An 11,601-nucleotide genomic window follows, 5' to 3' on the forward strand; every position below is an offset into this window, starting at 1 on the left:
CCAGACTCCTGCTGCAGCTAAACCAGCGCAGTCTTTTTGACAATCTAAGTCTGAGCATAACGTCCACCTGCATCCATCAGACTTTTCTTCTTCCCATAGAAGGTCGGCTCCATCATTTTTACTAACAATGGGAGCAGATTACATCAGACCTCTGGGTTCTCGCAATCATTCGGGAGGGTTACTCACTTCAATTTCTTCAAGTTCCACCAGATCTCCCTCCAAGAGAGTTTCCTTCCAGCATGTCGCAACTTCTCCTTCTTCTTCAGGAAGCTCAGGCTCTTTGCCTCTGAGCTGTCGAGGACGTTCCCTTGACCCAACGGGACATGGGTTTTTATTTTCTAGTCCCAAAGCAAACGGGAGATTTGCGACCTATCCTGGACCTCAGACCTCTCAACAAATTTCTTGTCAAAGAAAAGTTTTGCATGCTTTCTCTTCCAACACTGATGGATTAAGGCGATTGGTTATGCTCTCTAGATCTCAAGGAGGTTTATACTCATATCCCAATTCATCCAGCCTCTCGCAGATTCCTGAGATTTCGAGTGGGGAATCTCCATCTTAAGTACCGGGTCCATCCTTTCGGCCTTGCCTCATCTCCCAGAGTCTTCACGAAGTGCCTAGTGGTAGTAGTGGTGGCTGCAGCCCTGCGGACGCAGGGCCTTCAAATCTTTCCACACCTGGACGACTGGCTCATTAAAGCATCGTCTCATCAGGAGGTTATTGTAGCGACCCAATGGACTATTACGTTTCTCCAAAGTCTGAGGTTCAAAATCAATTTTCCAAACTCCCAGTTATGTCCTTCTCAAACACTAGTTTATTGGAGCCATACTGGACACTGTTCAACTCAGAGCATTCCTGTCTCAATCACGTCAGGACACTCTCATTCACCTTTGCCAACAAGTGTCTTCCCTCACATCAATCTCGGCAAGACAAATGATGGTTCTTCTCGGTCACATGGCTTCTACAGTTCACGTGACTCCTTTTGCCAGACTTCACCTCCAAATTCATCAGTGGACCCTGGCATCTCAGTGGCAGCAAGCTTGCGACCCACTCTCTCAACCCATTACAGTAACTCCTTCGTTGAGACAATCTTTCCACTGGTGGATGCTCTCTTCCAATCTTTCCAGAGGTTTGCTATTCCACACGCCCCCTTATCAGAAGATTCTCATGACAGATTCTTCAAACTATGCTTGGGGGGCTCATCTCAATGGTCTCTGTACTCAAGGCCATTGGTCCAGCATGGATCGTCAATGTCACATCAATCTGTTGGAACTCAGAGCGATCTTCAATGCTCTCAAAGCTTTTCAGCATCTTCTTCACGACCAGGTAGTCCTCATTCGCACAGACAACCAAGTTGCCATGTATTATGTCAACAAGCAGGGAGGAACAGGATCTCCCCATCTTTGTCAAGAAGCTCTGAAGCTTTGAAATTGGGCAATCCTTCACAACACCTTCCTCAGAGCTGTCTACATCCAAGGGCAGCACAACTGTCTGGTGGACAAATTGAGTTGTCTTCTACAACCTCACAAATGGACACTCAATTCCTTGCCTCTACATCACATTTTTGCTCAGTGAGGAATTCCTCAGATAGAACTCTTTGCGTCTCCCCACAACAACAAGCTGCCTCAGTTCTACTCCAGGATATACTCTCCTCATCGCCTCGAGGCAGATTCTTTCCTTCTGGAATGGACGAATCAGTTTCTCTATGCGTTCCCTCTGATTCTCAAGACTCTTGTCAATCTCAAGACGGAGCACGCCACCATGATTCTGATAGCTCCTCGGTGGCCCAGACAACCATGGTACTCCCTTCTACTTCAACTGAGCACCAGGGAGCCTCTACTTCTACCAGTATTTCTCTCTCTGCTTACACTGAGTCAGGGGTCTGTACTTTATCCCAACCTGCAGTTTCTACACTTAACAGCTTGTTACTTCTCAACCTAACTGCCACTCTACAGTTCTCTCAATTGTACAGGACATTCTAGAGGCTTCCAGGAAGCCGTCCACTAGGCAGTGTTACACCCAGAAATGGACTATATTTTCTACTTGATGTACTACTCATCACAAGGAGCCACAATCTACCTCCTTGTCTTCAGTTTTAGATTACCTGCTGCACTTATCTCACTCTGGCCTCAAATCCACATCTATTAGAGTCCATCTGTGTGTAATTGCTGTGTTCCATCAGCCTGTCAAAGGGAAACCCCTTTCAGCTCATCCTATAGTTTCCAAATTTATGAAAGGATTTTTCAATATCCAGTTGTTTGGGATCTCAATCTTGTTCTTACTCAATTGATGAAGCCTCCATTCGAACCAATAGATTCAGCTCATTTGAAATATCTCACTTGGAAAGTGGTTTTTCTCATTGCACTCACCTCTGCTAGACATGTCAGTGAACAACAAGCTTTAGTGGTAGATCCACCTTTCATAGTATTCGATCATGACAAGGTGGTCCTCCGTACTCAAGAATTCTTACCTAAAGTGGTTTCAGAATTTCATCTCAATCAATCCATTGTTCTTCCAGTATTTTTTCCAAAGCCTCATTCTCATCCTGGAGAAATAGCACTTCATACTCTGGACTGTAAACGTGCTTTAGTTTTCTACTTGCAACGCACTCAACCTCACAGAACTGCTCCTCAACTTTTCATCTCCATCGATCCTGTTTCCAAGCAAACCATCTCCAACTGGATGGCTGCTTGCATCTCTTTCAGCTATGCTCAGGCTGGTCTCCCTCTGCAGGGTTGAGTCACGGGCTATAAAGTTAGAGCTCTGGCGGCTTCTCTGGCTTTCCTCAGATCTACTCCTATTGAGAAAATCTGCAAAGCTGCCACTTGGTCCGTTATCTTACAGCTCACTGCGTTTAGGACTTGGACAAATTTTTGGTCATGAATGTGGTATAAAGATAGACGTAGTGGTGGTCTGGACTATCAAATGCCTGGCCGTACAGAGAGACAATTTTCCCCAAAGAAAATTTTTAGATGCACTTTTCAAGAATGGACATTTTACAAAGGCGCGCTGTGTTTTAGTGTGGATTTAGCGCGTGCTAAATCAGCCCGTGCACTAACCAATAACGCGTCCATAGGATAGCATGCACGTGTTAGTGTTTAGCGCGTGCTAATATTTAGCGTGCACTAAAAAGCTTAGCACACCTTTGTAAAAGAGGGATTATGCTGCTGCTGACTTTGGGTAACCAGCACCTTATGTCTAAATCGCACTTAGATGTTTCTTTTACTTATGGCCCTCCAGCTAGAAAACGAGTCTATTCCCAGTTCTTGCCAAAATTATGGAATGAAATCCCGCCTACCATCAGAACACTAGCAGGAATACTTAGCTTCAGGAAAGTAATAAAAGCCCATCTATTTATCTAGCACTGTCCACAAAGACTACTCCAATCCCCAAGCTAAGTCAGACCAGACCCTACATATATCTCAACCTGCCAGCAAATTCCTATTTTCCAAGTTTCCAAGTTTCCAAGTTTAATATATATTTGATTGATCGCTTTATCAATTTCAAAGCGATTAACACATGTTTAAAATTACAATATATAAAAGTTACAAAAAACAAATAAACACGACAATACAAATTAATTGCAGGACTAATTGGAAACATTAGGATAAGTAGGGGGAGAAATTACAATGTATTTGAGCAGAGTAAGAAACAAATAAGGGAAAACACATATGGGTGGGATAAGAGGGGAAAAGATTAAAAAAAAATATTCTAGCAATAAAATGAATTGATTCTGAAACTTGTAAAAATATAGAAGAAAAGACCGAATAAAATTAAATAATAAAAGCGTCGTTAAATAAAAAAGTTTTAAGATTACTTTTGAATTTGTCCAAATTAGATTCTTCACGTAAGTGGATGGGGAGAGAATTCCAGGTTTGGGGCGCTGTAACTGAAAAGATATATTGTCGACGTGTATTAATTATTTTTAATGAGGGAATTGTTAATAAGCGCTGTTTCTCTGATCTTAAAGTTCTGTTAGAGGAATACGGAATTAGTGATTTATTGTTAAAACTGTTCTATTAGTCTGTAAATGCCCAACACCTATGTTATCTTGAGAATAATACCCTGTTTCCCCGATGATAAGGCAGGGCCATCAAATAAGACAGCCCCCCCTTTTTAGAAAAAAATGTAAAATAAGGCACCCCCCCCGCAAATAAGCCACCCACCGATACCTGCGCTTACCCGAATCGGGTGGTACGGTGGGTGACTCCGTGTGGTCCCTCCGTCTACCGCATTTGCCTCCATGGCTGCGTGCCGCGCCTCGTCATGAAGTGAAGAGGAGGAAGTGACAGGACTGCAGCGCGCGCACGTGACTCCGCGCCAGGAAACGCAGGCAGCTTCCCTCATCCCTCCCTAACGGAGACTGCAGGAGTTTGTTCACGGCCAGAACATCCAAAAGTGAGACACGCAGACAGGTTTCTTTTGCTGCGAGCAATACCACTTACTGTATATAAAGCCTGTTTAAAATGCATACGGTATATAAACAATGGTTTCACATTGTCAAGTCCCCTCTGATGCTGCACTACAGAATAATCTCTTTACTGTGTTTCCCTGATGGAGAACATTGGGGACATTAAATGGTACAATATATGGTAGGATGGATAAAGCTGGCCATACACGGTACGATTTTTCGGCCGACCGATTCTTCAGCCGTCAAATAAGACAGCCCCCCCTTTTTAGAAAAAAATGTAAATAAGGCATCCCCCCGAAAATAAGCCCTAGAGCATATTTTGGCCTTCCAAAAAAAATAAGACAGTGTCTTACCATCAGGGAAACAGGGTAGTTAAAACTGATGTGCAACTGTAAATATTCCAAACACTCATGCCAAATTTATCCTTCCATGCATGATAATTGTCCAACTACTGCAAGAAGACAGTGCTCAGTCTACTCCAATTTATACTCCAAAGAAAATTTTTAGATGTACTTTTCGAGAATGGTCATTTTACATTCCACTTGTAACCCATTCTGGGCTCTTCTGGGAGGACAGGCTATAAAATCAAATAAACAAACTCTTAGACATTGAATTATTCAGCTGGCTAAGTAATCAAGAAGATGCTGATTCAAATGTAATGTAATGTAATTTATTTCTTATATACCGCTACATCCGTTAGGTTCTAAGCGGTTTACAGAAAATATACATTAAGATTAGAAATAAGAAAGGTACTTGAAAAATTCCCTTACTGTCCCGAAGGCTCACAATCTAACTAAAGTACCTGGAGGGTAATAGAGAAGTGAAAAGTAGAGTTAGAGGAAAAATAAAAATAAAATAAACATTTTAACAAGACAGCATTGATCTAAATACTTTGGAAGGTAGAAGAGAGGAGAGAAAGGAATAGAAGCAGAAGGGGGAGCCGTTGAACAGTAGAATTCTGGAGAAATTTAAATGATAGAAATAGAACAAAACAAAGACAAAAGGCAAAACAATAGATAAGATGAAAGATAAATCATAAGCTGGAAAGAAAAATAAAATGCAACAAGCCACATCTTTCTACATTTCCTTTGCCAGAGATATACCCCCTTTCAATTAACAAAATGTTAATAAAACCTGACTGACATTGTTGCCTTGTTTCTCAAGTAAGCATGCACTAAGACTTGGTACCTTTTCTTAGATTGCCACACATTTTTCCATTTTCAATAGATCAAAACTGTAGCCGAATGGGCTAAATTCTAGGTTTGCTTCTGGGATGGGGGGGATGGATGGACGGATGGAAATAGTAGGGGGTTGATGCGGGAGGGAATAAAGAAGAAATGTAGGGATAGTTCTCTCTGAAGGGTTCCTTGTGGTATCAGATGGTGTTTTATATTGGGGGGGGGGGGGGGCCTTGGACCTCTACTGGTTTGTTTGCTCATTTCTTTAATGATATCTTTGATTGCTGCACAGAGGTATTTTGGTTATCTTATTTCTGCATTTGTAGTAACATAACATAGTAACATAGTAGATGACGGCAGATAAAGACCCGAATGGTCCATCCAGTCTGCCCAACCTGATTCAATTTAATTTTTTTTTTTTTTTCTTCTTAGCTATTTCTGGGCAAGAATCCAAAGCTTTACCCGGTACAGTGCTTGGGTTCCAACTGCCGAAATCTCTGTTAAGACTTACTCCAGCCCATCTACACCCTCCCAGCCATTGAAGCCCTCCCCTGCCCATCCTCCTCCAAACGGCCATACACAGACACAGACCGTGCAAGTCTGCCCAGTACTGGCCTTAGTTCAATATTTAATATTATTTTCTGATTCTAAATCTTCTGTGTTCATCCCACACTTCTTTGAACTCAGTCATAGTAATCTTTAAAAAAAATTTTTAAAAAGGAGTTTGCTCTCACTGGGGCGGAGATGCTAAGCATCCACTATACCCACAGAGCTGTCACTTATGCCCATCATACAGTTTTCTAGGGTGGCAGAAATGTGGATGCACTCATTTTATTTGTGAGCTGGGGGGGGAGAGCACACCCATCCACGTGTTGAGAAGCTCATCATTCTCCCCCCCCCCTCCCCCCCCCCCCGCTGGTGGGATGCCCGGGGGCTGCAGACAAAAGCGATCTTCAGGATGCAGCCACTGTCAAGCCACAACATCTCCCTCTTAGCTCCGATCCTCCGGAAAGGATGGGAGCGAGAGCCGCGCTCCTCTGCCCGAAACGCCTCCAGCGACAGAGACCGAGACCCCCCCTGCCCCGCGATCGACCGCAACAGCTCTGACTTCGCAACCTCTGGAGGGACCCGGAGGGTCCACCCAGAACGTGGAGTGCTCCTGATTCCCCTCTCCCCCCCCCTACCTGTCAACCTGATGGTTGGCTCCAGCGCCTTATAAACACGCTCAGCTTCCTACTCAAGGACTAAAGTTAGCAGCATCCAGAGCCGCCGGAACGGTACAGGATTGCAGCAAACCCTGGCCAGTAATTCTTTTTTTGCCAGTGCCGATTGCTGTAATTTCATTTTTATTTGAAATAAGGAGAGGAAACCTCAACCCCAGAACAAGGAATTTGTTATTTTTTCCCCCAAACAAGAAGAGGCAATCCAGCACATGGTTTGCACGTTCTCTGCTTCTCCACTGCAGCTGGACTTTGTTTGGCTTCTAGGAAATTCATTCTTCTCTCCCATATCTGAAGAATTGCCTCTCACACTTTCCTTACTGATCTGTCTGGACTTGTTCTTTTCTGCTTTGGTACGTGCCCGCCTGTTCTCCTACTGGTCCTTCTGAAGTTTTGGGTTCTCAATCTTGGTGTCCCTTCAAAGCACTTCCTCCGGAGTCGGCCGGAACTTGAGTCCTTTTCCTCCGAAAACTCTGGTGGAAGTTCCTGGGCACCAGTGAAATGAACGGAACCTTATTTAACGGGGCTGTAATGGAGCAAGGCGTGTACTCCAATAGAAGCCAAGACTTGGGGACCTTGATGGGCTGCTGCAATGAGACCTCCACCTCGGTGGTGACCAACGATGGAGGGTCTTTGATGTTAGACCCCGATGAACGAAACATGTTCGTTACCAGAGTGGCTCAAATCGCCGTTCTCTGTGTCCTCTCCTTGACTGTGGTCTTTGGTGTGTTCTTTTTGGGATGTAACTTGCTGATCAAATCAGAAAGCATGATTAACTTTCTGGTGAAAGAGAGGAGGTCCTCCAAAGATGTCGGAGCTGTCATAATGGGTCTCTATTGAAAAGAAACAAAAAGGACAACGGCAGTACGGTGTCGTATCGCTCTACAAAGTTGGCCAATACCATCCTTGTTGAACTGGAATGCTAATGTTGGCCATTTCCGGTTCTTTTGTGCCGTGAACTGCTAAACGTTTATCCAATGAACGACTCTGCAAAGAGTGTTGCATGCCAAGATTTGTATTTATCACGTTTTGCATGCCAAGGGGAAAAAAAATGCAAGAAACAAGCACCCTAAATCTCTTTACTTTTATTGCGCATTCAAATTGGATAATGTTTTTACTTTTCAAAGAGAGGATTTTGTGTGTTATTTTTTTGGAAGACAAAGGAAGGACTTAAAACATTGGCGATGTTATAACTGAATTGAGGGATGCATGCTGAAAATTGCAAAAAAATCCTCCCCTTTTGACCTCAAACTGAATACTGTTATAAATATAAACATTAAAGTTTTAAAAGCATGGATTTTTTTTTTTTTAATGGCTAAATGCATTTTTTAAAATATATTGATCTGTTTTTGCACTGTTTGTACAAAAAAGCATGCCTGTTTTGTATTTCTGTAATCTCTGGAATGCTTTCGTTACCTTGAAGTAGTTGTTCTGAAACTTTTACCCTTCGGGGGGATAATATTTACTGTTTTGAAAATCTTTTGGCATTTTTTTCTTTTTTGCAGAAATTTTAATTGTCCTACATTTGATTTTCCAGGAGAAATTATATTTTATAAGACTACTCCGTTTCCTTCCGGTTAAAATACCAATTGTCATATGAATTCTTTTAATGACCACAATAGTGTTTGTGTTAGGTACAAGAGAGGTAAAATAATATTGCAAAACTTAGGGGTCCTTTTACTAAGGCGCACTAGTGCGTCTTAGCGCATGCTAAAAATTAGCACACGCTAAAATGCTAACATGTCCATAGAATATAATGGACGCGCTAGCATTTAGCGCATACTAAGGTGCGCTAGTGCATCTTAGCATTTGCTAAATAAGTGCGCACTAAATGTTAACATGCGGCAGTGCATCCATAGGATATAATGGACACGTTGGCACAGATTAACATTTAGCACACACTAAGATGCACTAGCGTGCGGACCCCTAAATGCTAATGCGTTCTAACGCGTCTATAGGATATAATGGATGCATTAGCACGCCGTTAGCATTTAGACAGAGACGCGGCAGAGGAAATCATGGGCAGTAGAAGGCCGCGATGGGAGGGTCGGAGGGGAGGGCCAGTGGGGTCTGCTGCACGGCGGCGGTAGTGGCAGGTGTGGGGAAAGATGGAAACATGCTGTTCAACGGTTCTACTGTACAGGGGGATGGAAGGGAAGAATAGAAAATGCCGGGTTCTACTGTATGGGGGGGATGGGGAGGGGTAGAAATGGAAAGATGCTGCTCAAGGGTTCTACTGCTCAGGGGGATGGGAGGCAGGCAGGCAGGCTGACTTGGGGAGGTAGGACAAAGTCTCGAAGGCAGTGAGGGGGGACATAGGAAGGAGGCACTGGGGTCACTAAGGACATAGGAAGGGGAACTGAGGGCACTAAGGACATAGGAGGCACTGAGGGCACAGGACAGAGGCACTGGGGGCACTAAGGACATGGGATGGAGGCACTGGGGGCACTAAGGACATGAGAAGGAGACACTAGGGGCACTAAGGACGTAGGAAGGGGTACTAAGGACATGGGAAGGAGACACTGGGGGCACTAAGGACATAGGAGGGGGCACTACGGACATAGGAGGGGGCACTAAGGACATAGGAGGCACTGAGGACACTAAGGACATAGGAAGGGGCACTAAGGACATAGAAAGGAGGCATTGAGGGCACTAAGGACATAGGATGGGACACTATGGACATAGGAAGGGGGCCACGGAGAGACAGGCAGGCATGGTGCAACAAAGAAATATAGGTAGGCAAGGGGACGGGGAGACAGAGACAGAAAGAAAGATAGACAGACAGCGTCCAAGGAGAGAGAGACAAAGAAAAAAAAAAAAAGACAGACATCTCTCTAGCAGTGCTCCCTCTAAGCGGGCGGGTGTTGTGAGCAAACTTTTTTCGCTGTGAGCTAAAAATATCGGGCGCCAGCAAGTTATGAGCCAACTCGCCCGATTCTCCTCTCGCCGCCCTGCCATCTGCCGTACGCCGTGCGCTGTGACGAGAACTTGTGCGCTGCGATGTAATATTTTGTGCGCCAGCGCACGCCAGCGCAGCTTAGCGGGAACACTGCTCTCTAGCACCCGATAATATAACGGGCTTAAATACTAGTGTTTTAATAATATAGATGAAATACCCTAGCAGCAAGACCACATAGACATAAAAGCTAAGTAACAATCTTCACTTCTTTTGTAGTGATGTAAAAGAGCACTTATTTAAACTATTTACAATAATGGTGTAAATATAGTTGCACAATAGAAAGAAATGATCCAGTGACGAGGCAGCACATAAAGCCAGGGGCAGTGAAAGTTTTGAGCTAGAGAATGACACGGGGAAAAAGTTTGTCCCCGTCACTGCCCCGTCCCCGGACCACAATCCCCTTCACCATCCCATCCCCGCCATCCCTTTAACCGCCCTGTCCCCGCCGTCCCCTTCACGTTCCCTTCCCCGAAGCATCCATACAAGCCTCAATACTGCAATATTTAGCTTATTCCTTCCTTATACATCAAAGTTCTGGCTGCTGAACTAGAGAAAGAGATGTTCAGTTGGCAGGGCTTTGTTTATAAATTTCTATCAACACAACTAATATATTACTTTATCCTTAAAGCAAAGAAAAATAAATATAATTTTTTTTTTCTACCTTTGTCTGGTTTCTGCTTTCCTCATCTTCTCATTCAATTCCTTCCATCCACTGTCTCTCTTATCTCTGCGTCTTCCATTTGCTCTGTTAACTATGCATTTCCCTTTCCCCTGCCCCCCAAATTGGACTGACACCCATTTTCTTCCCTCCGCTGGCATCTCTGTCTTCTTCCCTGTTAGCATCTTCTCCCCACTTTCTCTTCCCCATTTCCCTTCAGCGTCTTCTCCCCACTCTCTCTTCCCCATTTCCCTTCAGCGTTTGTTCCTCTCCACCCCACCTTTCCTCTCTTTCTCCCTCCTTGCCCCTTACCTTCATGGTGCTTTCACCCACCCTTGCAGCGAGAACACCTCTTAGCCGCTTCCGCCATGCACCCCCCCCCCCCCCCCCCCGGACAACAGGCCCCAGTCCGACAGGCAGAAGGAACGTTTCCTGCTTGCAGCACACAACTGTGCTGACAAACCTCCCTGCCTCCTTACAGCAGCCGGAGCATTGAAGTTGCATATGGCTGCTGGAAAGGTTGTCTCTGATGCAACTTCCAGTTGCGTCAGAGATTACCTTTACAGCAGCCACACGCAGCTTCAATGCTCCGGCTGCTGTAAGAAGGCAGTTTAGAAATCGCTGGCCACAAAGGTAAGGGGCAGGGAGGGAGTAGGGAGATGTTGGGACTGGGCGGTGGCGGCGGCAGCAGCAGCAGCGATCAGTAAGGAGGGAGGAAGTGCGATAGGTGACCACGCGCGTTCCCTCCCTTAAATGCGGGGACAAGACCATTCACCGCTCCATGGGTGGTGAATGGCCTTGTCCCCGTAGCCACGGTGAACACAGTTTTTTCCCTCCACCGTTTTTGCGGATTACCCGCGGCTACCCGCAGCTAGCCATGGGTAACAGCCACCATGTCATTCTCTATTTTGAGCCTCAGGTGGTGCTTCTGAGGATCTGGTCACTAAGTGGTTGGATCTATGGAAGGGTGATTCAGTTTAAATAACTGAAGTCACGGAGGAATGTGTTGGACCGTAGAGTTATAAATTAGATCCTGTGTTGAGACTGATTAATAATATAGATAGCATGCACAATTGACTTATAAGGTAGGGTGGGAGGAGTGAGCATATATGATTAAAAACTGGAGCGCAGGATACGGACCTTGCATGGTATTTAATCATAGAAGGTCTTTTGATCTG

General features: G+C 44.7%; 1 protein-coding gene across 1 annotated transcript; it reads left to right on the top strand.

Moving 5' to 3' along the window:
- Window positions 1-6,851: 6,851 nt before the first annotated feature.
- RPRML (reprimo like) lies at window positions 6,852-8,101 on the top strand. Its single transcript, XM_033919292.1, has one exon. It carries the CDS (start codon window positions 7,308-7,310, stop codon window positions 7,644-7,646), a length of 339 nt encoding a protein of 112 aa, XP_033775183.1. The 5' UTR covers window positions 6,852-7,307; the 3' UTR covers window positions 7,647-8,101.
- Window positions 8,102-11,601: the final 3,500 nt, after the last annotated feature.

This window comes from Geotrypetes seraphini, chromosome 13 (genome assembly GCF_902459505.1).
Source record: "Geotrypetes seraphini chromosome 13, aGeoSer1.1, whole genome shotgun sequence".
Classification (NCBI taxonomy): Eukaryota; Metazoa; Chordata; class Amphibia; order Gymnophiona; family Dermophiidae; genus Geotrypetes; species Geotrypetes seraphini.

What these genes read in the sequence shown, in the direction of transcription:
- RPRML (XM_033919292.1), top strand. Translation starts at nt 7,308, where the DNA reads ATGAACGGAACCTTATTTAACGGGGCTGTAATGGAGCAAGGCGTGTAC.